This window comes from Drosophila kikkawai, chromosome 3R, assembly GCF_030179895.1.
Source record: "Drosophila kikkawai strain 14028-0561.14 chromosome 3R, DkikHiC1v2, whole genome shotgun sequence".
Taxonomy (NCBI): domain Eukaryota; kingdom Metazoa; phylum Arthropoda; class Insecta; order Diptera; family Drosophilidae; genus Drosophila; species Drosophila kikkawai.
In genome coordinates this window covers 34764844-34792120 of record NC_091731.1, presented here as the reverse complement: position 1 = coordinate 34792120, position 27277 = coordinate 34764844, and the positions used below count along the sequence as shown (strand labels likewise).

The 27277-nt window shown below is 42.3% G+C and overlaps 4 protein-coding genes across 8 annotated transcripts in view; 2 read left to right on the top strand and 2 right to left on the bottom strand.

Moving 5' to 3' along the window:
- Positions 1-18667, top strand: part of Fur1 (Furin 1) — a 144756-nt gene extending 126089 nt beyond the window's left edge. For 4 of the 5 annotated variants that reach the window (XM_070286663.1, XM_070286664.1, XM_017163038.2 and 1 more), the window contains 9 exons: positions 4836-5081; positions 5205-5333; positions 5397-6271; positions 6336-6509; positions 6976-7094; positions 7295-8452; positions 9150-9316; positions 12806-12881; positions 17803-18667. In XM_070286663.1, the coding sequence (XP_070142764.1) occupies positions 4836-5081; positions 5205-5333; positions 5397-6271; positions 6336-6509; positions 6976-7094; positions 7295-8452; positions 9150-9316; positions 12806-12881; positions 17803-18566 (3708 nt within the window). In that variant the 3' untranslated portion in view covers positions 18567-18667. The remainder of the gene's footprint in view (positions 1-4835; positions 5082-5204; positions 5334-5396; positions 6272-6335; positions 6510-6975; positions 7095-7294; positions 8453-9149; positions 9317-12805; positions 12882-17802) is intronic. The other variant, XM_017163043.3, reaches the window with a different exon arrangement.
- Positions 2739-4754, bottom strand: ND-49L (NADH dehydrogenase (ubiquinone) 49 kDa subunit-like). The gene is made up of 2 exons (XM_017163045.3): positions 4475-4754; positions 2739-4386 (listed from the first exon to the last, which is right to left on the bottom strand). The coding sequence occupies exons 1-2, from the start codon at positions 4665-4667 to the stop codon at positions 3002-3004; spliced, it is 1578 nt and encodes a 525-aa protein (XP_017018534.1). The 5' UTR covers positions 4668-4754; the 3' UTR covers positions 2739-3001.
- A 539-nt stretch (positions 18668-19206) lies between the features above and the next one.
- Positions 19207-21492, top strand: tobi (target of brain insulin). Its single transcript, XM_017163203.3, has 2 exons — positions 19207-21127; positions 21293-21492. The coding sequence occupies exons 1-2, from the start codon at positions 19351-19353 to the stop codon at positions 21490-21492; spliced, it is 1977 nt and encodes a 658-aa protein (XP_017018692.1). The 5' UTR covers positions 19207-19350.
- A 21-nt stretch (positions 21493-21513) lies between these two features.
- rha lies at positions 21514-26057 on the bottom strand. The gene is made up of 6 exons (XM_017163201.3): positions 25777-26057; positions 25259-25716; positions 25128-25199; positions 24721-25069; positions 21987-24666; positions 21514-21920 (listed from the first exon to the last, which is right to left on the bottom strand). Exons 1-6 carry the CDS (start codon positions 25892-25894, stop codon positions 21620-21622), a joined length of 3978 nt encoding a protein of 1325 aa, XP_017018690.1. The 5' UTR covers positions 25895-26057; the 3' UTR covers positions 21514-21619.
- Between the last annotated feature and the right edge of the window lie 1220 nt (positions 26058-27277).

Genomic DNA, 27277 nt, shown 5'->3' with positions numbered 1-27277 from the left:
AAGCTTTGGGTAAGATTATTTTCTACTTTTATTATACTTGGCTTTATTGTACACTTAAATATAACTTTAATAATTAATTTAATTCAAATATGCTTTCACTTCACATGATTCAAAAGTGGGTTAAACGCATAAACACTGGGGCAGGGGGATCTAGGAAGAAACAACCATTCTAAATGTATGAGAATGCATGGGATTTAATCTTAAATTCCGCACATTCGCATATTTTTCTGTGAATTATGTTTAACCTTTTTGTGGGATGTGGCAGCCTCGCTACCTTTGCCCTGCCGTTGACATCTTTCACAGCTCCCTCGCTCGTAGTTTTTACCTACGAACATCGCCCAGGTGCTTCGGGCCTCTGCACCTGTCATCGCTCTTAACACTGTGTAATATTTTGCCACTGGTACAACCAGGGAATTGCTCGTCCCACCATCCAAGCGTCGCCCACTTCCTCTCACTTAATTGAAAATCCAAACTGCATTTCCTGCACCACCTCCACCTCCTCTGTAAGGTGTGGATTGTGGGGAGTATGGGTGCGGGCTAAATTAATTAGCAGCTAATGAAATGGCGCACATATTTATACTGGCCTTCTTCCTGTCTAGCTGTCACCTGGCGCTGGTCCTGTTCCTTTTCCTGCTCTCGTTTCCGGCATTCCATGGCTGCCCTGGGGACATTAAAAAATTAACCATTTTCATTGGCAATCGAGGACATTGAGAGCTTGAGGGGTTTAATATTTTATAGGAATTTTAAAGCCTTAAAAAATATATATAAAATATTTTAATTATAAATATTTTATGTTTATGGTTTAAATCCCATTTATGTGGAGGGTTCTGTTCCCCTAACCTGGCCACCATTCCCGCATCAACGCCTGCTCCTTGGAGCCATTCATCAGAGCCCCACACAAACATCAGACGCCTTGGTGGCCAGCACCCTCAAGTTGATTAATTAAATTGTTGACAATTTTAAAAGCTGCCATGGAGAGGGCATTATTCACAGCTTAACATTTTCCAACTGCTGCCATGGTTTTATTGGCTTTTTGTGACAGTGTGAGCTTTTTTTTGTTGTCGACAAATGCACTAGAAAATTAGCTGCTTGCGGTAAGCTGTCTGAAGTGGAGATGGAATTACCACGACCTCTAAGAAAAAAGTAGGTTAAATAATAAAGTTAGTCTTTAAATAGTTATATAAATATTCATATTTATAGGATGCCTTAGCTTCCTTCATTTTCATTAAACCCATTTATCCTTATATCCCTCCTGTTCATCTTGTGCCACTTGCTATTTAGCTTGATGTGTGCTCTGGGCCTCAGCAAATGGCTTGTGAAAGTTAATATCCTGGCCACAGAACACCGGCTTCCATTTAGCACTTAAGCTTGATTGGGGCGGGGCCAGTTTGAGTTGCACACACGAGTCAATTTTAATTGAAACCGCAACAAAACAATTAAACTCAAGCTGATCTCTTTTTTCTTTATTTTTGCAAAAATAAAGTCACTACCGGGGTGTGTTCGAGGTATTAAGTTAACTTGGCCACCCAACTCAATTAAAATGTTGGACAAAATTGCATATGCATAAGAGCAGGCGGCGGCAAGTAAACAAATCCAAGGGTGTGTGTATGTGCTGCATAAATTAATAAACTTGATAGTGGGCGGCGGAAGTCGTAGGGGGTGGCTTGGGGGCACCACTCGACGGGCATAAAAACTAAACGAGCTTTGAGCGCCGGGCGACACGACACGTACGCAGAGAGTAGCAGCAATTAAAATTTTAGTAGTCGCCCAGCCGTGACAGGATCCAAGAGGAGGATGTGGCAAGTGGCAAGTGGAAAGTGGATGCGTTTGCACATATGCCTCTACTATCATTCTGTGCCAGTCAGCGGCTCGAATTTCACGACAAACACATGGACGGAAAAAGACATCCAAGGGGTGCTCTCATTTACAAATATTTAAGGCGATTTCAAAACAAATTTTGGGATTTTATTTTTAGGTGTTATATGAATTTTGTGTTTCATTTTAAGGAGTCTACGAAAAGCAGAACACGTTGCCATAGTAATAGAAGTCAAAAAGAGAAGCTGGGTACGTGGGAAAGCCTCTTCCGCTGTTGCCAAATCGACGTCAACATCCTGCTGTGGGCATAAATAAATTGTGCTGCATACTTTTATGCGTTTACCTGAGGTTCCTGTCCCAAACTCAGCGTGGCAACGTTGCCACTGTTGTTGTCATGGCCCTTAATGAGGCCTGTTTTGGGTCCACGGCAGCAAAATTACATTTACAATTAAGCAGCAGCCAAGCGCAACTTTGCTGGCCAAACGCACACGAAAGGCACACACAATATATATTCATCAGGAGACAACCAGGCATCCCTTACCTGCCACTATCTGGCCTGCTGCACTCGCAAGGCATGCATCATATTCACCTCCAGCATAGCTGGAAATCCTCTGGCAGGCCACAACAATGCGGCATAACTTCATGGACCAATAGTTTGCCATAACTTAGCCCGCTTGGCCATGCTGCCAACGCACAACTAATGGCAATTGTAATTGCAAAATAGTTCGACCTGAAGCCGGCTTTTGTCCGCGTTGTTTCTAAATTGCAATTTGCCAAAGAATTTCGCACAATGAAATTCAATTAACACCAACAATTTCTGATTCCAGACAGAAACCCCCACGCCTGGCCAGATAAATAGAATGGAGAATGGAGAATATGGAGCCGGCTTATGTTATGCGTCAGTAAATCAGAACAATTTCGCATAAATTTCAAAAATAATAAATTCCTATTTTAATTACACTCACCCTAGGGTTTAGGGACAAAGCTAAAGGATTTTCTGTGCATTGTTTTTACACTCAAAATAAATTACAAAAGAGGTGAAAGAATATCCTGGTTAGTTTGACACCTTAAAATAACTTTTTTTTTAAATTTATATTAAAGTTTTAGATAGAATAAATCCTTAAATTTGTGCCTTTAATGTTAAACCCATCTGAAATGCCTATAAATCCTATAAATTATTATAAATTCAACGATCAATCTCGCCAAAGACAATGTCCAGTGACCCAATGATGGCCACCACATCGGCCAGAAAGTGTGTGGGCGCAATCTTGGACATCAGAGCCAAATGAGCATAGGAGGCTGGGCGAATCTTGCAGCGATATGGACGCGTTGAGCCATCAGAGATGAGATACACCCCAAACTCTCCCTTAGGTGACTCCACAGCCGTGTATGTCTGCCCTGGTGGCACATGGATGCCCTGCGAGAAGTGCTTGAAATGGTGGATCAGCTCTTCCATGCCCATCTTCATGCTGCGCCGCTGCGGTGGACTGATCTTCATGTCATCCACCTTGATCTCGCCCGGCGGCATGGACTGGATGCATTGCTCAATGATGTTGATGGACTCGCGCATCTCCCGAATCCTTACTAGATACCGATCGTAGCAGTCTCCATTGGAGCCCACAATCACATCAAAGTCCAATTCCCCGTAGGCATCGTAGGGCTGCTGCTTGCGCAGATCCCACTTGATGCCACAGGCCCTCAGAACAGGTCCAGTGCATCCCCAGTTGAGGGCATCGTGGGCAGAGATTGTTCCAATGCCAATGTTACGCATTCGCCAGATACGATTATCGGTCACCACGTCCTCCACCTCGTCCAGGCGATCGCCAAATTGCTGGCAAAACTGGTACAGATCATCGCAGAAGCCCAGCGGAATATCCGAGGCCACGCCCCCTGGCCGTATGTAGGCGGCATGCAGCCGCGCCCCCGAGGCTCTCTCCGAGAACTCGTACAGCTTCTCACGCTCCTCGAAGAGCCAAAAGAGCGGTGTGATGGCTCCGCAGTCCAAAACGGAGGAGGCTATGGCCATGGTGTGATTGGTCAGCCGCATGATCTCCGAGAACATGGTGCGTATGTACTTGGCCCGCCGCGGAACCTCCACATTCAGCAGTTTCTCGACGGCCAGGGCATAGGCCAACTCATTGGCCATGCAGGAGACATAGTCCAGGCGATCGAAATAGGGCAGAGCCTGGACATAGGTCTTGTACTCGATCAGCTTTTCGGTGCCGCGATGCAGCAGGCCAATGTGCGGATCAGCGGACAATACCGTCTCGTTGTCCAGCTCCAGGATCATGCGGAGTACTCCATGGGCAGCCGGATGGGCGGGTCCAAAGTTAATGAACTTGGTGCGAAAGGTACGATCTACTGGAGGTATCTGTTTCCCGGTCATCTTTGGTCGCTGCTTCCACTGATCACCGGTGGGATACATCACAATGTTTTTGAATTCGTTGAGATACTCGGCATCTGGATACCAGTAGTGGGTGTTGCGGGGCTCATAAGGCGGCCCCCTGGGAAATAGTTCATCCCAACTGGGATCGCATTCATCTGGCTTGGCTTTGGGCTCTTCGTGGGAACCTGTGGAGAAATTAAGACATTAAGGAAGCTCTTTCTGTACTTTTGAAAACCAAACTACACTTAATCCTCAAACCTAAACACTTCTTACCTTCTTTTTGGGTCGAAAACACGCGATAATTCAATAGTTTTCCCAGATCTGGTTTCTTAAAGTTTGACTTTAAGCCCTCCAAACTTAGATACTTTTGGCTAAAGCGACTCTTGTAGGCCTGAAAGCGGCGAATTTCATTGGGTGTGAAGAGCTTGTCCGCCAGCTTGCGGATTCCCCCAGTACCGCCAGACATGGTTCTAAGTTGAGAATTACTAATCCTCCCAATAACTTATTCAGAATGTATTATTCCCAAGTGTTTCAAAGACGTTTAGTCCAGAGACTACTTTATCTAATGAATTTCTAAGTCATTTTATAGCTCTCCCAATTATTATAACATTTCCTTTTCTTTTCCCTTTTGCAGATCTTCGATGATCACTACCACTTCGCACATCACAAGGTCTCGAAGCGGTCGCTCTCCCCCGCCACGCATCACCAGACGCGACTCGATGACGATGATCGCGTCCATTGGGCAAAGCAACAGCGAGCCAAGTCGCGCTCCAAGCGTGACTTTATACGAATGCGACCCTCGAGGACTTCATCGCGAGCCATGTCGCAGGTGGATGCCATGCCCTTTGATGATGCCAAATGGCCGCAGATGTGGTATTTGGTAAGTGTAAAAATACAAATAAACTACTTAACATTAAGGAATTGAATGTAAATATATTATTTACCAAGATTCCACTTTATTTTCTTTTATTTAATAAATATTTAAAATCCAATCTTTCACCAGAACCGCGGTGGTGGCCTGGACATGAATGTGATACCCGCCTGGAAGCAGGGCATTACCGGCAAGGGCGTGGTAGTCACGATTCTAGATGATGGCCTCGAGTCTGATCATCCGGATATAGAACAGAATTATGTGAGTCCCTGAAAGATAAAGTAAATAAGAAGAAAAACCTCTAACAACCCATTCCAAAAACAGGATCGCAAGGCCTCGTACGATGTAAATAGCCACGATGACGATCCCATGCCGCACTACGACATGACGGACTCGAATCGCCACGGCACCCGCTGTGCCGGCGAGGTGGCTGCCACTGCCAACAACTCCTTCTGCGCGGTGGGCATTGCCTACGGAGCCAGTGTGGGTGGAGTGCGAATGCTGGACGGCGATGTCACAGATGCCGTGGAGGCGCGATCCCTCTCCCTAAATCCTCAGCACATCGATATATACAGCGCTTCGTGGGGACCCGATGACGATGGCAAGACAGTGGACGGACCTGGGGAACTGGCCTCGAGGGCCTTCATCGAGGGCACGACCAAGGGACGCGGCGGCAAGGGCAGCATCTTTATCTGGGCTTCGGGCAACGGGGGACGGGAGCAGGACAACTGCAATTGCGACGGCTACACGAACTCCATCTGGACACTGTCCATCTCCAGCGCCACCGAGGAGGGCCATGTGCCCTGGTATTCGGAGAAGTGCAGCTCCACGCTGGCCACCACCTATAGCAGCGGCGGGCCGGGTGAGAAGCAGGTGGTCACCACGGATTTGCATCACTCGTGCACTGTCTCCCACACGGGCACCTCGGCGTCGGCCCCGCTCGCCGCTGGCATTGCGGCTTTGGTGCTGCAGTCTAACCAGAATCTCACCTGGCGCGATCTGCAGCACATTGTGGTGCGTACCGCCAAGCCGGCGAACCTCAAGGATCCCAGCTGGTCGCGCAACGGGGTGGGCCGGCGGGTGAGCCACTCCTTCGGCTACGGCCTGATGGATGCATATGAGATGGTGCGCGTGGCGCGCAACTGGAAAACGGTGCCGGAGCAGCAGCGTTGCGAGATCAATGCACCGCATGTGGACAAGTAGGAGGAGGTTCTTAATGTATATTTTATATTTTATTAATATTTTTTCTTTATTAATTTCTAGGGTCATTCCTCCCCGCACTCATATTACGCTACAGCTGACGGTCAACCACTGCCGTTCTGTCAATTATCTGGAGCACGTCCAGGCCAAGATCACCCTCACCTCGCAAAGGCGCGGAGACATTCAGCTGTACCTGAGGTCGCCCGCCAACACCAGTGTCACGCTGCTCACGCCCAGGTAAGAAACTGAATGTTAACTATATTAAAAATTTGAGGAAAAGAAAAACCCTAGAAAATTTAGCAATTTTAAATGAAAATTCCTTCAATTGTATGGATTTTGTATTGTAAATTATACTTTGATTAATAACGAATTGAAATTCCAATTTATTTCACTTAAAGTAACGCATTTTAACTATCATAATTCAATTTTTTAATATATATACTAGTCGATTTATTACTTTAAGAGCTAAATATTAAAAGGTCCTTCCTTTTTTACTCTCTTCGTATAAATATTTGCAGGTTAAGCTCTCAGCTTTCCAGGAGTAAGATTGTATTATTTGAGAAAATCTTTTAAATTAATTTGTTTAATTTTATTAAACCAGTAAAAGAAATCTTATATTTAATACCTAAGAATATATTCAGGTTTTTAAGCCAGCTTAAATAATATAATTTAAAACATTCTCCCTCCTATTCCCTTACCACAGAATCCATGACAATTCCCGTTCCGGCTTCAACCAGTGGCCCTTCATGTCGGTGCACACCTGGGGTGAATCCCCGCGCGGCAACTGGCAACTGGAGATCCACAACGAGGGTCGCTATATGGGTAAGTCCTTAAACCACCAATCATAGTTATAGCAACTCCAAACTAGTGCCGTCAGAACGAGATGCTTTAAACCTGTACTGTTTTACATGCTGCGCTTTTGTGGAACTCACCATCGATCCATCCATCCTCACCTAACACGTATCTCACCCAATCTCATGCATCGAAAAAAAAAACACCTGTAATGCATCGTAATCCACCAGGCCATGCTCTTCTCAGGGAATGGTCGCTGATCTTCTACGGCACCACTCAGAGCATCGATCCCAATGATCCGATCTCGGTGCCGCGGCCAAGTGGCTCGGAGGCCACCACGGCCAACACCAGCAGCACTACTAGCAATCTCCATCAGGCCTATTCCCCGCAGTATCCCCGCATTCCGCCCAATAACTTTGGCAACTCACCTTCCGGCGGCGCCAAGTTGCCGCTGGGCAAGCTCCCACCTCCAAACAAGTCCAGCTTTGTGACCAACAATCCCCTGCTGAATCCTGCTCAGCCCAAGCAGGGTTACCAGCAGATATCGGCCACCTATGGGGTCATTCTGGGCAAGGCCAACGGCAAGGCCAACAATAACAATAAGGAGAGGAACAATAACAAGGGAAACAAGGCTAATAATGGTAATAAGGGCAAGTCCGGAGGATCGGGTGGCAATCGCAAGGAGCAGACCACGCCGAGCACCACCCTACAGAATACCACCAGCAAGAACAAATACTACCGCATCTCTCAGCAGCAGCAGCAGCCCAAGGGCAATAAGCAGGACAGGAACGGAGTGCAAACACCTAGACCCAAGGCCAATTCCGGGGAGAAGTCATACGAGGAGAAGAGCCGCAAGGTGGTGGGCGAAATAGCTGGATCCTCTGGGTCCTCTGGATCCAATGGCTCAGTCAAGGCAGCTAAGCAGGTGAAGGAGAGCACCACTTCATCGTCATCATCGTCAGATGCCCGCATACCCATGCTCTTCGAGCGCTACGACAAGATACAAGCCATCTTTCCGGAACTGGAGCCCTACGAGAGCAGTTCGCCCAAGGGCAAGACCAAGCAGGCCAAGCCGGGCAAGCAGTTCGAGGTGGAGCTCTTTAGACCCACCACCGGTGGCAATACCCGTCAGGGGAATACGAAGAAGTCCCCATCAGTGCCGCCGCCCTCTCAAACCATGGCCTCCGTCCCCCTTCTACCCATCCTGCCTGCAGGAGGAAGTAGCTTCCTGCCCGACCAAAAGATATTAAAGAAGCAGCAACTGCTGATGGCTGCCGCAGGGGTGATGGGACCCGCCCAGGTGGAGCTGGAAATGCAGGAAGTGCCCGCCACACCCGACTACGAGGAGCAGCCAAGGGGTCAGCGCAAGGAGGGCAATGGACCAAGCGGTAGCCTAAATTTTGAAAATCCTGGATATATTTTACACTTAATTTTTGTTTTCCATTAGAGGATATTGATTTGAATTTATATCCTTTTACTAGAAAAGTATTTTTATAATTTCTATATAAAGGAAATGCCACAAAATGTGTTTATTTAACAAAATTTAAACTGCATAATATCAGTTATGCTTAATTAAAGTGTCATTTCTGTGTATGGAATCCCCGTGAAGTGCTCTTTATTTCAGAAACCCTTTTGCCCGCTTGGTGTGTTTTATGATTTTTTACCCGCTCGCTGGCAGCCGTCAATAAAAATTGGACAGCCGCCGAGTGGCACTTTCTTGTTGCTTTCATCAATCAAAGTGCAACTTTAAAATGCTTTTTTCGGATTTTTTTTTCTCGATTGCTATTGCTGCTGCTGCCCGGGTTGCCAGCAGCAACAATTTTTCATTTTTATCCATTTTGCCAATGTTTGGTGAGAGTTGCGATTAGCTTTCGGCACTTGATCTCGCTCATATGGCAGATTTATTGGCCCTTCAGTTGACTGGCTTGTCCAGCAGGCTGCCAAATATATATCATACATTTTATAACATTTTGCGTTTGCTATTGTTGATTCTGTCTATCTTTTTTATTGGATTTTTTTTTGTATATTTCATCTGGGTTATAACTAAATGCATTTTTATACGAATTCTTCCTTTTGTGTTTGCAGCACAAATCACACAATGGGACATGATATTCTATGGCACCGAAACCCCCGCCCAGCCATCGGATCAGGCCAATCCCAGCCAGGCGAACCAGTTCAATCTGTATGGCAATGATATGGCCCACAATGACATCGAATACGATTCCACCGGCCAGTGGCGGAACATGCAGCAGGTGAGTCCACAATATCCACTATTTATCCAAGGTATCCAAGGTGCAGCAAGCCTCTTAGATGCATGAATAGCCATTAATCACCCAACCAGGAAGCTTATACTCATGTCTAGAAGCGGAGTACAGTGAAGGCTGGCCAGAAGGATACTTGATTTTTGAAGTAAAAGAAATTCTAAATATTTATTGATATAAATTCAAAGCTTCTTTTGAAAAGTTCATGCTTGATATCTCTTAATTAAATCTCTAAACTTAGTTATGCTTTTGGTGTCTTCTCTTGAAAATCTTCACTGTATTCCGTGTTTACTTCATGGTCTTGGTATTGCAGTGCCTCGTAGATGGCTTGGCGGGCAACGAAGAGCTGAGTAGCGATCAGAATCCGAACCCGCAGAACCCGAATCGTGGCTCGACGCCGCTTGCTTGCATGTGGCTAGCTTGATTAAACCGCCAGTCAGTCAGTCCGTCAGTCCTTGTCGCTGTGTGTATACTGTACGGGCAGGTCCTTGGCAGGTAGCTCCTTTTAAACGCCCCAAGTTTACTTGAATTTGAGTTGCAGTTGCATTTGCAGTTCCGTTTTCCAGTTCCCTCTGTTCAGCATGCCCTCGTCATCCTTTGTTGTCAATGCACGAATTTCGCCTGCACAAGCGACGACAGAATGTGCCAGGCATTCGCCCAATAGCGCTCATAAATTTGCAAATACTTAGCATACACTGTCAGCAGCTATCTCTCTGGTCTCCGTACCCGTCCCTGCTCCAATCCCGCATCCACGCCAGCATCTTAATTCCGCTTTTTGGCAGCCATTTTCGGCCCCCTATTTTTGGCACTAGGCCAAGGCGTACGGACACCAAAGGACATCAGGTGCACGGGGAAAAAATCACACAAAATCAGAACATTTCAATTACAGTGTAAGCTTGAGAGGAAGAGCTCCTTTTTTAATTATGAAATGGTTTTCGGGGGAGTTAAAAAACTTTTGAAAGGTGTAAAATATTTATTATAATTGCTAAATGATACAACAAAATTAGGATACTTTCTTGCAGAATTTCATCGGTTTTTAATCAGCAAGTAGCATCCATTAAGTATTTTAAAATATTAAAAATCTATTAATTTATATATCTATCAAACTATTTTCACTGTGCACTGGAATTCAGTATTTTTCTAAAACTTTTGCCTACGGTTTGAGAGTCCCTGGAAGCCGGGTCTTTATTCAAGTGCACTTTTGCTCCGGGCAGTCAGCTATTTTTAACCTTTTGGCACCTATTGTGCTTTAAAAGCGCTGCTTTTTTGCCGCTTTCTGCATTTTCTGCCAAGCCAGGCAGAGGGTTGGGGTTGTGCGGTAATAAAGGCGAGTGCAGTGACCTTAGTTTTTTACGTCTCACCGGTCGGGGAGGCAGCAAAAAAAGTTTTTGCATAACAAACACTCCTCCAGGATCCTGTACTCACCTACCTCCCTCCCCTTGATTTTCCCCCCATTTTCCAACACGCGACGTCATTGCATGTGAGCTTAGATAGGAGACACGGACGAACGGACGGACGGACAGACATTCAGGGAAGGGGCAGCTATAAATAAAGGCAGACAGACCCACATACATAAGTGCTTAAAATGCCAGACAGAGCGGCAACATGCAATGAACTAGGCAACAACTACGGGAATCAGACGAAAACTTTTCCAGCCCCCCTAACCCTGAGTGGCCAAAAAATCCAGAAAAATGAATGGCTTTAAACTTTTAGGCTGGCATTAAAGGCAGTTATTTCTACCGAGAAAAGTACATAGATTTAATTTTTTATTGGTCATTTGAGGCCTTATTGATAAGAACTTCTATATACATTTAGTTATACTAAAGCAATTATATATAATTATAAAACAATATTCTTTAAATAGATTATATATTTATGACGTACTTTCTTTGGTATATATTTAAAAGAACTTGAAATCGTAAATATATGTTAATGTTCAGACATTAAACTAAATATACATCTGAGGAATACATAAACAAGGCTTTAATGGAATTAAAATAGTTTTAGGTTTAAGAATAATAATTAAATGTTATACAATATTTTTTAAAGAAGTTCTTAGAACCTTATACAAGCAACTAGCGTCACATTATTTCATTTAATGAATTGTATTACTCATAATTTATTTATTATGGAGCGGAATATTTGCCTTTTCTTTATAAAAATATATTTTAAAATTCAAAGAACTTTTCGAATTGCATTCAATGGCTATCTGTTTTCCGAAGAATATAAAATCTTATCGCTAACCCCGCTGGCTTGGTATAAATTCAGGTCTAGCCTCCGAGATCAATCAGTTCCAAGGCAACTTCGACAACTTCTGATCATGCAGATCATTCCAATCAGTTCTCTTGTGATCCTGGGTCTTCTTTGCCTGCTCCTCGTCGGAGATGCAACTGCCGATTGCTGCAATATTCAACAGCAGGTGATCTATACGATCGAAGGCGAAGCCTGTAAAGCTGTTGGTGGCGAAAGGTACTTTGAGAATTCCAAATTCTGCGACATTTTCATTTGTGGCGATGGACAGTTGGCAAGGGGACTATATTGCGGTGTGGAAGAATGCGACGACCTTGGCTGCAAATGCAAGGGAGGCTGTCGCAAGGGCAAATGGAGCCATGAGTTTCTGGAGAGAAATAATCAGTACAACATTAGTATAGCTAAATCGTACAATTATATTTTTTAAATAAATTTAACAAAGTATTAAATAAATATTAAGTGTAAACTAGGAAGTTGTGTTTATATTTTATATTTTAAATATTAAACAAAAAAAGGAATGCAATGTAAACACATGGGAGAGGATTAAGTATGGTTTATTTGAGTTTATTTTGAATAAAAATATGTAAATAATTAGAAGACTTCCAGATGGCAATTTAAACATGATAAATTTATCATAACTAAGCCAAAAATGTGTAAATTTCAATTCGGAAAGCTTTTCTGTGCTAGTTTTTTAAAGGTTAATAAAACTGTATACTAAATATAACATTTTTTAAAATTCCATTTTTGGCCAATTTTTGACAATTTTTATGATGTAACCCCTTATCAAATTTTAAAAAAATTGGTAAAAAAAAATTTTCTTCCCGACATGCCTAGATTGACTCGGCTGTTGATGCTGATCAAGAATATATATGATTTATAGGGTCGGAAATGACTCCTTCTATGCATTTTGAGCTTCTGAAAAAAATTATAAAACCAGATAACAAATTTTCTAATATTTTCTTCCTATCAATACTTGTCACTAATAAGGGGTTAATCAAACTCAACTCTAGCTCCAAGCATTTACAATTCTTGGAAATATTTCCTCTTCTTTTTTATTTAATATTAAAACAAAAACAATCTATATTATATTTACTTTAATCAACTTGAATTAAACAGCCTGTGAAAGGAAAATCTTTATTTATTTATATAGACTTCACCCAGATTTTTCCCTAATAAACATATTTTTAATCATATAAATTCTAATTTATAATTCTTATTTCCTATTTTCAGGTCGGCGATGTTGGAATGACCCGGGATCATAGCAATACCGCTGCGTGCCTTAAGTGGAGCGATCGCAAGTGCTTAGGTTTGTCCTTACTCTTTTTTACGATCATGCAAGTCTTCTTTCTAAACTTTAAACATGCCAACGATAACAACAACAACAAGAACAAGAACAACATCATTAGATAATTTAGCAACAAACGAGAGTCGAAGGAAAATTGGCAACAGCAAAGAAACAAAATTGAACTGTATAAGAAAAATGTGTAAAAGAATCGGGAAATGGCAAGAAAAGAGAGAGAGACAGAGATGAAAAGCGAACAAAGAATTTCCAATTAACTCTTTGATGGCACCAGGACGAAGCATAATTAAAAACCAGAAAAGAAAACAAAACAAAAAAGCTAAAGATTTAAGTAAATTTTAGAATAGGCGATAAAAAGGGAAGAATCACTGCAAGTCCAAATATATATACATACTAAAATTTTGTAGTTAAATTTAAATATAAGCCTAGTTATACACACAACACACACACAGACACCCATGCATATATTTGTGGGCGTGGCAGGTTACAAAAAAAAAAAAAAAATCAAAAGGTTGTTTTTTTTTTCAAATCGATTTATATTTTTTTGTTTGTTTGTTGTCGAGGCACAAGGCAAATTTTTTTATTATTTTAGTCGAAATGCAATTATACACATCCATATACACAGACGTATCCTATAAATATATATATATTATATACATTATGTTTAAGTTTTAGTTGAAATTTTATGTACAATTCGTTTTTAATTGTTTTCGTTTAGATTGTTTGTGTTTGTTTTTAAGCCCGTTTAGTTTGACTTGTTTTTTTGCAATGTTTTTCCCATTGCCATTGCTTGCCCCTACACAGAGAGAAATGGAGATCATTCATGGCATTTTAAAAACTTTTTAAACTAATTTCCTTTTGATCTTTGATCTTCATAATAGTGTTTTTTGTGTATATATGTGACCTGTAAACTAAATGCATTATTTCAGATATTGCCAAGCCAGCCAAGTAGTCAGCCCTAGACGCCAGCTTTTGCTTTCGTTTTTAAATATTTAATTATATATTTTTTTTATCACTGTTTGAGTTGGATTTCTGCTTTATTTTGTATACAAGAAACAAATGTTTTACAATGGAAATGTTCAACCAAAAACACACAGACACAGTAAAACAACTGCAGTTTAGAGTTCATAGTAAAAGACTGTTTCTTAAAATTAAAACTAAAACTTGGACAACGTGAAATTTAAGTGCAGTGTAATAAAAAACAAAAACAAAACTAAGTATTTAATGGAAATGTTTCTAGTGTTAAGAAGCCGCCAAACAATTTTTGTATCTAAAACAAGAAATCGAAAAGGCAATGGCATGGAAATAAAATAAAATAAATCATATAATCTAAGGTGTAGGGGTAAAGCATAGCATAATAAAACAAAAAGTAGACAAGAAGCAACCAATAATAATTAAATTTAAAATCAAGTAATTATACTTGACAATTTATACAAAAGTTCCTGCAGTTTTTCAACAAAGTTGCAACGTGACACAGAATCTGAAGAACCATAAAAAGCACACACAATTATTAACAATTTCAACTGAATTGCCGAACAAACACACACAAAAAAAAAAAAACATATCTTTGTTAATAAATTTGTTGCTTACTTAAATCGTATATTAAAAAACACAAATCAAAAAGCAAATCGAGTGCAATAATTATTATTAATTCTCTCACTTAGGCAGCAGCAAAACTTAACAAAGTTTTTTGTCGTTATTAATTATTTTCGTCTTTGTATTAAACCAATTAAAACAAAAACATATCAGTTGACAGTAGTTTTTGTTTCGGAACTTGGTACAAAATATTAGTTTACTTAAAGGAAATTATACATACATACTTATTCCCCCTTTTGTGATGAACTACACATTGTATTTTATTGGCTTTTCTGTTTAGAGACGAGAGTGGTGTTCCCTAAATATCTATGCATTTTCTTCGTATGAATAATCATATCGTAACTGCACAATAAACAATACAAATATGAATGTTAATTTAAATAAACAAGTTAGTGTCAAGGAAGGAGTATCTTTTTTGTTGTTGTTGTAATTAGCAAAGACGCACACACAGACACACACATATTAGCCAGCGCATAAATATATATAATATATATAAATCTAAAACTAAAGCCTAGCATTTCTCTCTATCTGCGAAACAATAGTTGAATTAACCCTTAATTGCCCAGCATATATTATATACTATACTCACACACACACGCAGAAATATTAACCAAAACGCACAAGTATTTACCAAAACTTCAACGAAATACCAAGATAAATTATGTTGAGCAAATTCCCAAGTAAGTTGCGTTAAGAACCCCACACAGACAGCAGGACTCTGTTCCCATTCCTTTGGTACTTATTTATCTTGAAGAACAAAACCAACACACACACAGACTCGTAGAGAATCGACGAAAGGATTAACTCGGAAGCCTAATTACTCAGTCAAGTAATTAGAGAAAAAAAGCCAAATTAATATTTAAGCCTATACTAAAGCAAGAGCAAGATTCGAACATAAAAAATACAATTAAAAACTGGTACTAGGGCCTGGGGTAGAAATTAGCAACTAAATATATTAACTTTAAAACGAAATTGTAAAATAACATCGGAACAAAATCCCTAAATTAATGCTTGAAACGAAATGAAATTAAACTTTTTTAAATGTAAAATGAGAACTCTTAAATTAGTGACTAAACAAAAAACAGAAAAAAAACTAAAAAAAAATAATAAACCTTTTAGGTATGATGAAAATTGAGAAAGCCGCAATTCAAAACTCAATACAATTTTTTATGTATGTTTGTGTATATATCTATCTATATATAATATCTATATGAGTAATAAATAAATGCATTGAAACCGTAAAAACCAAACTCGTGTCGCAGCCATTTATTCTCAACAACAAAATTCAAAGCAGCAAGCAAGAAACATGCTCAAAAAACCAATATATTGAAATAAAAATCTATAGGAATGGAGGCTGCCATCCCAGTCAGTACTCCAAATTTTCTCCGACTCCCGTCCAGAGTTCACAAAAATTTCCCAAATTGAAATTTCGAGATTGCAGACAAGGTGAGTTTTTTTGGTCCAGAAAAATGTTCCATCCTAAGTATTTTGTTTTGTTCTCCTTTTTTTCGATTTAAACGGAAATTGAAACTTTCCCTTTAACCATTTTCTAATTTGTTTCTTTCGTTATGTTAACTCCTTTTTTCTTAACACAACTATTCAAATCGCTCATTCTCATGTCCTTTGGTGATTGGCACAGTGAACACTCATACGCTGCTACCCACAAATTGCACACTGGCTTTATGATTTATTCTTATTTTGTATTCTTTCTGCTATTTTTTGAGCATGTTTTCTTCGCTGAGCTTTGAATTTTTTTCGTTGCTAATAGATGTCTTTTAAAAATGCCAAACTTTTACGCTTGCTTGGTGGTATGTGTGGAGGTAAACCTACGAGATTTTGCAATAAAACATACGATATATTTGCTAAATCAGCAAGCGTGGAATATAAAGTTGGTAATGACGACTCGTAACACAGTTCTATTTGTTGCCTTTGTTTCTTACACATTTTAAATATATAATTATGCTTTTTATACCCTTGCAGTGTATTATAATTTCAGTCAGAAGCTTAAAAAGTAATGAAGAAGTCATTTCCGACCCCATAAAGCATATATATTCTTGATCAGCATCAATGGCCGAATCTATCTAGCCATGTCCGGAAAGAAAAAAAATTTCAAAATTTTTATTGAAAATTTCAAAATTTTATAAGGGGTTACATCATTAAAATTCTCAAAAATTGGCCAAAATTTTGATTTTTAATTTAGTTTGCAGATTTGTTAGCCTAGTAAAAACTAGCTCAAAACAGCTTTCCGAATTTAATTTGAGGCTTTTTTGGCTTAGTTATGATAGATTTTTGATTCGATGCCCTGATCCTAAGGCAAGCTGCAAGGGTATACAAACTTCGGCTTTCCTGTCTTGTTTTAATTTATTTTCGTTATAAGCATAATACTCCTCGCTATAAATCAAATAAACAAAGCTTTTTCATGCTCAAAACATAGCTTTTTATGCTCTATACCTTTATTCTTGTTTAATTCTTTACTAATCTACTAATTCTTAAGGGGGGGGTAAGGTTAATTCGGTGCAAAAAAGGCCACTTTTCAAAAAATTATTGTGGCGGAATGGCTAAAGTTAGCTTAATGAATTAAATACCATATAATAACAAAACATTTGAATAATTTTTAATAAATTTTGTATTGAAAAATATTTAGAGGTAGAGAAGTTATAGGGAATCTCCCGAGTCGCCTCCAAAAAAAGTTGTTTTGCGGTGTACATCCTAACAGTCAACAGGATCATCCGATCTAAAAAAATTATACCTCATTCGTTAAAGGATAAGTGTCCCGAGGTATTCACGAAGAGTTTTTGTTTTTAAAATGTTGTCCCTATTTTTTATCAAAATTTGAAGTCAAAACCCAGATTTTTGACAAAAAAATTAAGTTAATTTGTTAAATAAAAAATATAAGAAAATTAAAAATTAAAAAAAGCTCGACGTGAATACCTGTAGAATTATCCAAAGAAGTTATGTTCCAAATTTCAAACCGATTGGTTCAGTAGATTTTGAGTTATCGTGTACACCGATTTTCAAAATGGCATTTTTCAGGAGAGCGCTTTAAACTTTGCGATTCTCATGCATTGAACACCAAACGACTTCCATTCAACTACCCATAACTTCGTCAATTTTACTCTGATCGATATAAAACTTGGACACAATATTCTTAAGATGTTGATCTTTAAAAATAAAAAATAAAAAAAAATTTACGAAAAAAAAAATTAAATACCTTACCCCCCCCTTAAAACTTTCTTCTTCCAATTAAAACTGTCGCTGAGGTAAATCACTTTCTTAGCCCAAATTGATTACAAATAAATACAATAATATCCTTTTTCTAACCCTTCCACAGAATGCAACGATTCAGCCTATATGTACGAGGATCTCTGCTACGATGTCTGTCCCCTGCACACGTATCCCTTGGATAAACTGGCTGCAGATGAGGAGGAAGTAAACAGCGATACGAGCTCGGGACCTGGTCCTGTGAATCCCTACACTCCCACCACCGAACATCCTTCAGAGCTGTCCAATTCCATAGACGATAAGCAGGATCCTCTGCAGGCGGAGGATCGACGGCGTCGAAACAGTGGCTCCACCGACTCTCCGCTCATTCAGCTGGCGGAAACAGCGTCCAAAATTTGTGCCACGTGCGACAGAAGCTGCCTGGCCTGTTACGGTCCCTTGGCATCGCAATGCAGCACCTGTTCGCCGGGCAGCCAACTCCGAAAGATCCTCAATGAAACCTTTTGCTATGCATATGTGGTCCGCAGCACAGGCATGGCCACTGTGGTGGATATATCCGAAGAGGGCAATCCAAGTACCCTCAAGTACATGAAGGGCACCACTGTGCTGCTCTTGCTGGCTGTGGTATTCTCCGTGGTTGGCTTGACCGTGGCCGGAGGCATTGTCATCTATCAACGAAGGACAGCGGCGCGCAACAACGAACTCTATTCCCGAGTGTCTCTGATAGCCGGCGAAGACAGCGACTCGGACAATGATGACGAACTGTTCCGAGCCCATTTTCCGAGCAGCAAAAAGAAGGCAATGGAGTATCGGGACGAGGCACCTAGCGAAGAGATCTCCACGAATGCAGAGGCCAGCCAATTGGTCCCCTAGATAACCTAGATAACCATATTAAAATATTGATTAATGACTTGCATTTAGCCACCATCCAGAACCTGAAAGATAAAATAAATCCTCAGTCCCTGAAGATCATACATTTTTGTTTAACATTTTATTACATTCGACGCAAAAATTGCTCCCTTATTACAAGCCAAACTAGATTAAAGTATTAAAAAAAAAATCAAAAATGAGAGAAAAATCAAAAAATAAATATGTATATTTATGCCTGAATAAAATTATTATTATATATAAAAAGCCTTGAACTATTGCTACTACTTACTCTTGAAATACTTAAGCTTTAGTTAGTCATCAAATAAATTTCAACAACTTATCAACCTAACGATAAGTTGTTAAGTTGTTAAACATTGTAAACACACTTGAGGTAGTCCTCAAAATGTTTTGTAAAGATAGGGAAACATTCTTCCTCTAAAAAGGTCCTTGACTTTCAAAAAACTCTCTTATAGTATATTATTTGTGTTTTATTGATTACAAAACTATCAAAGTAGGTGAACCGCAATCTCGGCACTAACAGCCAACAATTAGCTAATGGGAATTATACAAAACCCAGGTTGGACTTTCCTTATCAGCTTTGGGGGGGTTATCACGGCACTACAGTGTGTTCCCGATGAGAAATGTGTTGACAATTCTGAAGAGCTTTATTTGCCGCTGACCGCACCGGAGAGCTCTTTAGAATTTCCTCGATTTCCTTATCGTGGCTATATTAGGACCATCACTTGCCACCTGCCCGGCAGTCGTTCTTCGCGAGACCAACGAGAATATGAGGTTTATTTTATTGTCCCTGGTGGTGGCTTCATCCTGCTGCCTCTGGGATGCCGTGTCCAGCTGCACCAGCATCGAGCAGCGCTACAAGTTCCCGAATACCAATATCTACGTGCGACTGCGCCGCGGTGACAAGTTGCAGTACGAGCTGATGAAGGGGGATAAGACCCTGCAAACGGTCACCTTCGATAACTTTGAGACGAGCGCAAATCTGGTGGCGACGGACAGTGGTGGTTACACCCTCACCGATGGCACCACCACCGTGCAGTTTACGCTGGTCAAGAACGGTGTGGTCTCCGGCACGGGCAGTGACATCACCCATGTGCAAGTTTCCCGTGACCAGGTGCTGAAGGGCACCCAGCCCAGGGATTGTTTCCCTCTGGGAACGGGATCCACGCACTGGTTCAGTGGCCCGGAGCAGAAGCAGCACTACTGGCCCGTGGAACGACAGGTGCACAGCAACTACTCCTACCTGCCTAAAGAGCTGGACAACTTTGGAGTGGGCGAGCGGTACTGGCTGAACAGCGCCGGTGCCTTCTTGTACGTGGAAAGCAACACGCCGCTCTTCCTTGACCAGAACACAGCGGCCTATCCGGGCCAGCTCTGCCTGAGTGCCACCAGTGAGCTGCCCTACGATCCCCGAGTGACCGCTGGCAAGTTCGTCTACCATGTGGCCGTGGCCAAGGACGCGAAGGCGGCGCACAAGTATGCCGTGAAAACCTTCCTGGGACAACCCACGGGCTTCCCGGATGAGCGTATGGTCAGGCATCCAGTGTGGTCCACTTGGGCGCTCTACAAGGCGGAGGTCTCCGATGATGTGGTCAGGGATTTTGCCAAGCAGATCCTAGACAATGGTTTCAATAATAGTCAGCTGGAGATCGATGATGATTGGGAGGACTGTTACGGCGCCCTGACCTTCAGGAAAAACAAATTCCCAGACAGCAAAACCCTTACGGACGACCTCAAGGCGCTGGGCTTCCGAGTGACCTTGTGGATTCATCCATTTATCAACAACAACTGCACGGCCATTTACGACGAGGCCAAGTCTCTGGGCTACCTGGTGCTGGATCATGAGGGCAGCTCCGACACCCAGTGGTGGAACAGCAAGCCCAAGGATGCAGCCATTTTGGACTTCACCAAAACTGAAGTACAGGAATGGTTTGCCAAGCGCCTGAAGCGCCTGCAGGATGAGGATGGCATTGATAGCTTCAAGTTTGATGCCGGAGAGACCAGTTGGTTGCCCAGTGATCCCGTGCTGCAGGCCAGCAGCTCTATGGTGACTCCCCTACAGGCTGTGGGCGATTATGTGCGCACTGTTGCCGCCTTCGGTGACATGGTGGAGGTGCGATCGGCACAGAACACCCAGGAGCTACCCATTTTCGTGCGCATTGTTGACAAAGACTCCGAGTGGGGCTGGAACAATGGATTGCTCACGCTGATCTCGTCGATGCTGCAGATGAACCTCAACGGATATCCCTTCGTCCTGCCAGATATGATTGGAGGCAATGGCTACTACGAGAAGCCACCGACCAAGGAGCTTTTCCTGCGCTGGCTGCAAGCCAACGTCTTTATGCCCGCCCTTCAGTTCTCCTTCGTGCCCTGGAACTTCGATGCTGAGGCCATTACCATAAGCAAAAACTTCACCGACCTGCATGCCAACTACACTCCTTATATAATGAAGCTCTTCCAGCGAGCTGTGGACTCCGGAGAGCCGGTGAATGCTCCACTCTGGTGGATCTCTCCCACCGACGAGGTGGCGCAGTCCATCTACGATGGTGAGTAGTAATCGGTTATTTGGGAATGAGGAATGGCGTGACATTCTTGATAAAAAAAAATAATGTATTACCTGTCAGTTTTCTAATTAACTTTTTAATTATATAAATTTTATAGTCAGTAATCAGCACAAAACAATAATAAACAATCTTCCATTCCATCCACAGAGTTCCTGCTGGGCGACGATATCATCGCAGCTCCTATTGTAGTGGAGGGAGCCACCAAGCGTGACATTTATCTGCCGGAGGGCGAGTGGAAGGACGGCAATAGCGACCAGGTCTACAGTGGACCCACCTGGGTGATGGACTACCCAGCTGCGTTGGACACTTTGCCCTACTTTGTGCGCGTGGGCTTCCAGTTGGAATAGAGCTAAAGCCAAACTATAGTCTTAGGTTTTTAACATTTCTAGTTTTCAGATCATAAAACGAACAAAATAAACAAATAAACAGTACAAAATGGTCACAGTTAATTTGGTAAAATCTAAGAGGTAGGAGCTAGTCATTCTGGGGAATGGTCTGGGAGCCAAACTGGGAGCTAGATTGGGAGCCAGATTGGGAGCTAAACTGGGAACCAAGTTGGGAGTCAGACTCAATGCTAGATTGAAAGATAGACTTAGAGATAGTCTCGGCTATGGACTGGGAAAGGGACTGGGAGGTAGATATAAATGACACATCAGGGGCGTCTTCTGGCGGAGTGAAAGGTACATTTTCAGATGTGCCACCGCAGCGGAATTCTCCGTACTCCTGCTCAAAGGCCAAGGCGTCCTTAGTTAGGATTTCCCTTAGGTTAATGGTGCTGCAAGGAGATTAGACAACGTTCTCAATTCATTATGAAATATACAGAAATATGAAATGGACTCACCTCGCTTCCATTTGGCTCTCAGCGCTCTTTTCGTACATGGCCAGCTTGAGGGCATTCACCCGCCGGGCACAGCGTCGCCACTGCTTCTTGTACCGATCCTTCAGTCGGGCTACATTCAAGTACCGGTTGTTCTGGGAACGCAGCTCCCCAATGACCTCCTTGAGATCCGCCTCCTCGGAGCCCTGAGTCCGGAGTTGAGTGAGCTGCTCCTCCATGTTCACAATGCGGGCCTTTAGCTCTAACTTCTCGTTGGCCAGCTGCAGGTTTTCCTGCCGTAGCTCCCAGCTGCGACTCTCAAAGAGCATTACCTGCTGTTCCATTTCCGCTTTTAGCTGTAAGATGTGCTGCTCCAGCTCGTTGAACTTGGCCTGGTAATCCACACTATTGTCAGCTTGAATATCATCCTCGGCGGGATCCTTATGGTTTGGCTGAAGTATCTTGAGTTCTTGGTATTCCATCTGCTCCAACTGGGCCTTGTAATGTTCCTCCTTGCGAGCTAGCTCCTCTTCAAATCTTTCGATTTGCTGTCTCCGCCAGGACCTGATCCGCTGGCCAACTGTCTCTGTGTCCGCGGAGTGATCCATGTCAAAATCATCCAAGGAGGGCAAATCCATTGTGGTTTTACGTGAATTAATCGATTTCACGGAACTCCTGGAGGACACCTTCTTGGTTACTTTGACATCATCCTCCGATGGCATGTCTGTCACTGGCTTGGATCTCTTAATTATTTTCTTTTTTTGAACAGTAACAATTTCTTGTTCTGGCTCTACATTTTCCAGTAGCTCATTATTTTTTATAATGACCGATGACTTTTTCCTGATAACTTTTCTTTTGATGGGTTTGACTGCTGGCTCCTCTAGGCTATCGTTGAGTTCCACCGATGGCTCTTCTTCGACAATAGTTTGCTTAGGTTTCTTCTTTTTCAGGACACGCACCTGCCGCTGCTTAGTTTCAGGAATGCTCACTTCTTCGGAACGTAAAGTCGCTTCCGGTAGGGTGATACATTCTTCGGAGCTCTTGAATTCTTCATGAAGTAAGTGTTCGCTTGCCGCCAAAATTCTTTTCTTTTTCTTTAACCGATTTCCTTGGGACTGACTCATAACCTCGGTTTCTACATCAGTTCGAAGCTTATTATTGGAGCTTGGAGGCCTTGCCAGGCCGAGAGCAAGCTGATCCTCGTAGAGAATTTCGTGCAGCTCGTTCTGACAGGTCTCCTCCAGAAACAATTCAGTCTCCTCCAAGGCTGCCGACTGCACCTTATTCACTTCAACCCAGCGGGCTCGCAGTGCCAGATCGGGCTTCGCTATCCCAAGACCATCCTGTGTACTCATAGAAATATCTGTCAGATCTTCATGCACCACTGTCTTGGACTTCACTTTGCGTTTGCATTGAACTTTGTGGTCAGCTAACTCAACTGATTCAACGTTTGCCTGTTTTTTAACAATCTTTATGGTCTTTGCTTTTTTGCACAACTTGTTTTTCGTGGACGGTATCTCCTCAGAAGGGAAGTGATCGTTATCCATGCTCTCCTCAGGCATGTCAAAGGTTTCTTGACTTATACAGGTAACAGGACTTGCCTGAGGTAAGCCAATCTCCTCCTTGAGTTTCGTTTGTGAGACCTTCTTCACATATTTCTTACGCACCTTTGTCTCAGGAATGCCTTCCCCTGAAGATGATTCATGAAGTTCCATTGCCTTTGGTCCTTTGCTAACCTTTTTAGTCCTTTGCATTCGATTAGATTCCTCTGCAAGTCTCTTTTCTTCCGGCTCAAACTGTTGCAATGATGTCGCTTCACTAAATTCATCTTCCTCCACTTGGAGTTTGGCATATTTGGTACTTTGGCCTGACTTAATCCTTGTTCTGTTCGCAGATTCTAGTTTTTCTTCTTCAGCTAATATCCTTTCTTCCAGCTCAAACTGTTGCAAGGATGTAACTTCACTACGGTTGTCATATTCGTTCTGCTCCAAAGGAGGCTTCACATTTTTGGAAGCCATTAATCTTGGCTGTGATGATTCCTTGACGGACAGCTTGGATACCTTGGCCTTTACCTTTAGTGTCTTGGGCAGCAGTGGTTCCTCGGAGGCAGATTGCAATTTGGAACTCCTGGAAGCCCTGGCTACCAGCATATCTTCGCTGGAATTCAGGTCACACTTTTGACCCTCCTGCTTGGAAAACTTCTTGTCCATACACGACTCTTCCTCGCTCTCCAGGTTGGGCTCTTCGCCTGTCAATCGAGTGAACTTTCGGCGCTTGTTCTGCATCCTAGAAATATCTTTCGAAGTATCAAAATTAAATTCATCCTCCTGAATAGAAATAGAGCCGCGGGATTCCCCAGAGATCGACAACTCTGCGCCCACATTTAGGCTGCCCACGGAGGTGAAATCATGTTGGCCATGGGACAGGGAAATCGCGTCCGTATCCTGGCGATTCGTGGGCAACTCCCTGATGACTCCACTCGATGTCGAAGGCGCTGGTTCAGGCTCTACCTGCTCCTGCGGCAAGTGTTTATTCTTGATTTCCACAGTGAAGGTGTACTCCATCAGTGGCGGCTTGGGATCTCTTGCGCTGTCCTGTCGTCCGATTCGGTTAAACAAGAAAGACCCGTTGGTGGAATACTCTAGTTGATTGGCGAAGTGGCTATCCGGTGGCAGCAGGTTGTTGAAGTCCATACGGTAATTGGCTAGCAAGGATAACTATGCAATGATATGGGCATTAAGGTTTGAGAAACACTTACCTATAGCCGTTCCGTTCATGTACATATTAAAGGGCAGGTAAAAGATGCGTTGGAAGTACATTCGCATGCTGCGCAGGGAGGTCTTGAAGCGCAACCCCAGGACATCGTTGACAGCGTAAGAGTCCAAGTCATTCAGCTTCAACTCAATGTTGGTCACGTTGCCCACAAAGTCGAACATCACAACCACCGAGCTGGGGTCCTTGCCCTGGTTGAGCCACTTGACCAGTCGGTTCACTTTCCTTAGCTGCTTTAGTTGCAGCACCACCTCGATGATGTCGCAGTCCACTAGCGGATCGTTGCCCACCTGCAGGAGGCCCAATTGCACCAAAGACTGAACATAGATGTTGGCCTAAAAAAAGTCCAGAAATTAAGCTTTGAAATATTGTATGGAAACCCCAGCAACTGACCTGCGACTGGAGCATGCTGGCAGTAATCGAGTGGCCAGGCGACTTCAGCGGCGGCGTGGGAGGGGCTTTTTGCTGAGGGTAAACACATTGATATATATTCTCCTTCGAAAAACTTTCTCAATCGGACTCACATCTGAAAACTGCATGATGTGGTCAAAGTCCTTCGTGTGCAGTATCGACTTCTTGATGATGGCCAGAACTAGCAGCACCTCCGGCTTCTGGGACCGAAACTCGCTGCTGATGCAGATAAGCTTGTGCCAAATCATCTTCAAATGGGGGCCATTGTGGCTGCCAGTGGTACCAAGTACCGGAAGTCCTCGCAGGGGCAGCAGCAGGTTGCCAATGGTTTTCCGCTCTAGCTTTCCGCTGCCGCGGCAGGCCGAGAAGGTAAGCTTTACAGGGCGGTGATCAGTCTTTATGCGCTTGATCCCGGCCAGATCGCACTCCCAAATGCAGTTGCTGTTAAAGACCACGGCCTCGTTGGCCGCCGAGTGACAGCCCTCTACATCGAAGTCCACGGTGTTCAGGGCAGCATTCATCAAGATCTGATCCCGCTGTTCGCTGGCCTCGCGACCCATAAAGTTAATCGCTGCACAAAAGAGAAGTATATTAGCTGTAATGACTTATTGAACCAGGATATTGTGCCCACCTTCGGCCACGTGGAGCACCACGCAGTAGACCTGATCAGAGTCCTTGCTGCTGCCACCTACGCTTCCATTTTCGCTGACCGCCAGCGAGCGAGTCGTCTTGCTCCGCTGCTGGACCATCTTGTTGTGAAGGACTTCAGACCTGGGTTCAGGCGAAACTAAACAAATTTCGAGTTGAAGGGTGCTAAACTTTCCAAATTAATTTTTACGAGTAAGTGCATTTGTTTTTTCCGCTCTATCGGGCCAATGTATTCTTCACTATTTTGGCAGCAGTTCTGACAGATGGCACCGGAGCTACTTGGATCGGTCGTCAAGGCGATGACGGACGGTAAACAGATAATATATAGACAAGAGCAGGTGGTACGGACCATAGGGGAAACTACCCTCGTCTACTAAGGGTGGAACCTGCCACAATCCAGTAGTGGTTGGAATATTTAGGGTACAGTAAAGCATTTTTAATTTTTATTTTTATAATTATTTTTCCAGTCAGAAGCTTAAAAAGTAATGAAGGAGTCATTTCTAACCCCATATATCATATATATTCTTGATCAGCATCAACAGGCGAGTTTATTTAGCCATGTCTGGAAGAAAAAAAAATTTTTAATTTTTATTCAAAATTTCAAAATTTGATAAGGGGTTACATCATTAAAATTCTCAAAAATTATGATTTTTTTAAATTTTAAATTTAGTTTGCAGATTTGTTAACCTAGTAAAAACTAGCTCAGAACAGCTTTCCGAATTGAATTTGAGGCTTTTTTGGCTTAGTTATGATATTTTTAAGCTTGGCTTTGTACAATAAATATCATAAAAAAAATTAAAAACAAGAAAGGAAGCTAATAACAAAAGCTTATATCTCAGAGTAAATGAAAATACGTTAAAAAACAACGAAGTTATAATTTTTTTCTATAAATTTCCCGATCGTTCCTATGGCAGCTATAAGATATAGTCGCCTGATTTTCATAAAATTAAAACCAAAATTCTGAAATAATTTAAATAATAATAAAAAATGACTGAGTTATGAACAAATCAGTTTCTTGCATTTAAGCAAAACTGAGTAAGCAGCTTTGTTAAGCTTAGAAAAACGAACTTAGAACAGCTTTTAGAATTAAATTTCATGCTGAATTATGAACATTTGAAAATGAGATTTTTTGCCCCCAAAATTATGAACATTTGAAACTTAGTTTTTTGCTCATTTTTGTTTAAAAAATGCTTTAAAAATTACAGGTAAGTATTTTAGTAAAACTGAGTAAGCAGCTTTGTTAAAACGAACTCTCAACAGCTTGCCGAATTGAATTTCATGCATTTTTGGCTGAGTTATGAACCTGAAATTAGTTTTGTTTCCGAAAAATTATCAAAATAAATCGCACCCTTTTTTTAAATTTAATTTGCCAGGAACTGAAAGCGGGTGCCGAAGGCGAGACAGAGAGCGTTGGCAAGGAGGATCAGGACGAGGAGGAGCAGAAGTGGACCAAGTGCCACGAAGACCGAGTCGAAACCACTGGG

Excerpts from the sequence above, each read along its gene's own strand:
- ND-49L (XM_017163045.3), bottom strand. The coding sequence starts at position 4,667 with ATGTCTGGCGGTACTGGGGGAATCCGCAAGCTGGCGGACAAGCTCTTC. Across the intron at positions 4,387-4,474 it reads GTTTTCGACCCAAAAAGAAG|GTTCCCACGAAGAGCCCAAA; the intron begins GTAAGAAGTGTT and ends ATTTCTCCACAG.
- tobi (XM_017163203.3), top strand. The coding sequence starts at position 19,351 with ATGAGGTTTATTTTATTGTCCCTGGTGGTGGCTTCATCCTGCTGCCTC. Across the intron at positions 21,128-21,292 it reads GGCGCAGTCCATCTACGATG|AGTTCCTGCTGGGCGACGAT; the intron begins GTGAGTAGTAAT and ends TTCCATCCACAG.
- rha (XM_017163201.3), bottom strand. The coding sequence starts at position 25,894 with ATGGTCCAGCAGCGGAGCAAGACGACTCGCTCGCTGGCGGTCAGCGAA. Across the intron at positions 25,200-25,258 it reads ACATCATGCAGTTTTCAGAT|CAAAAAGCCCCTCCCACGCC; the intron begins GTGAGTCCGATT and ends GTTTACCCTCAG. Across the intron at positions 24,667-24,720 it reads CATGAACGGAACGGCTATAG|CCAATTACCGTATGGACTTC; the intron begins GTAAGTGTTTCT and ends TATCCTTGCTAG.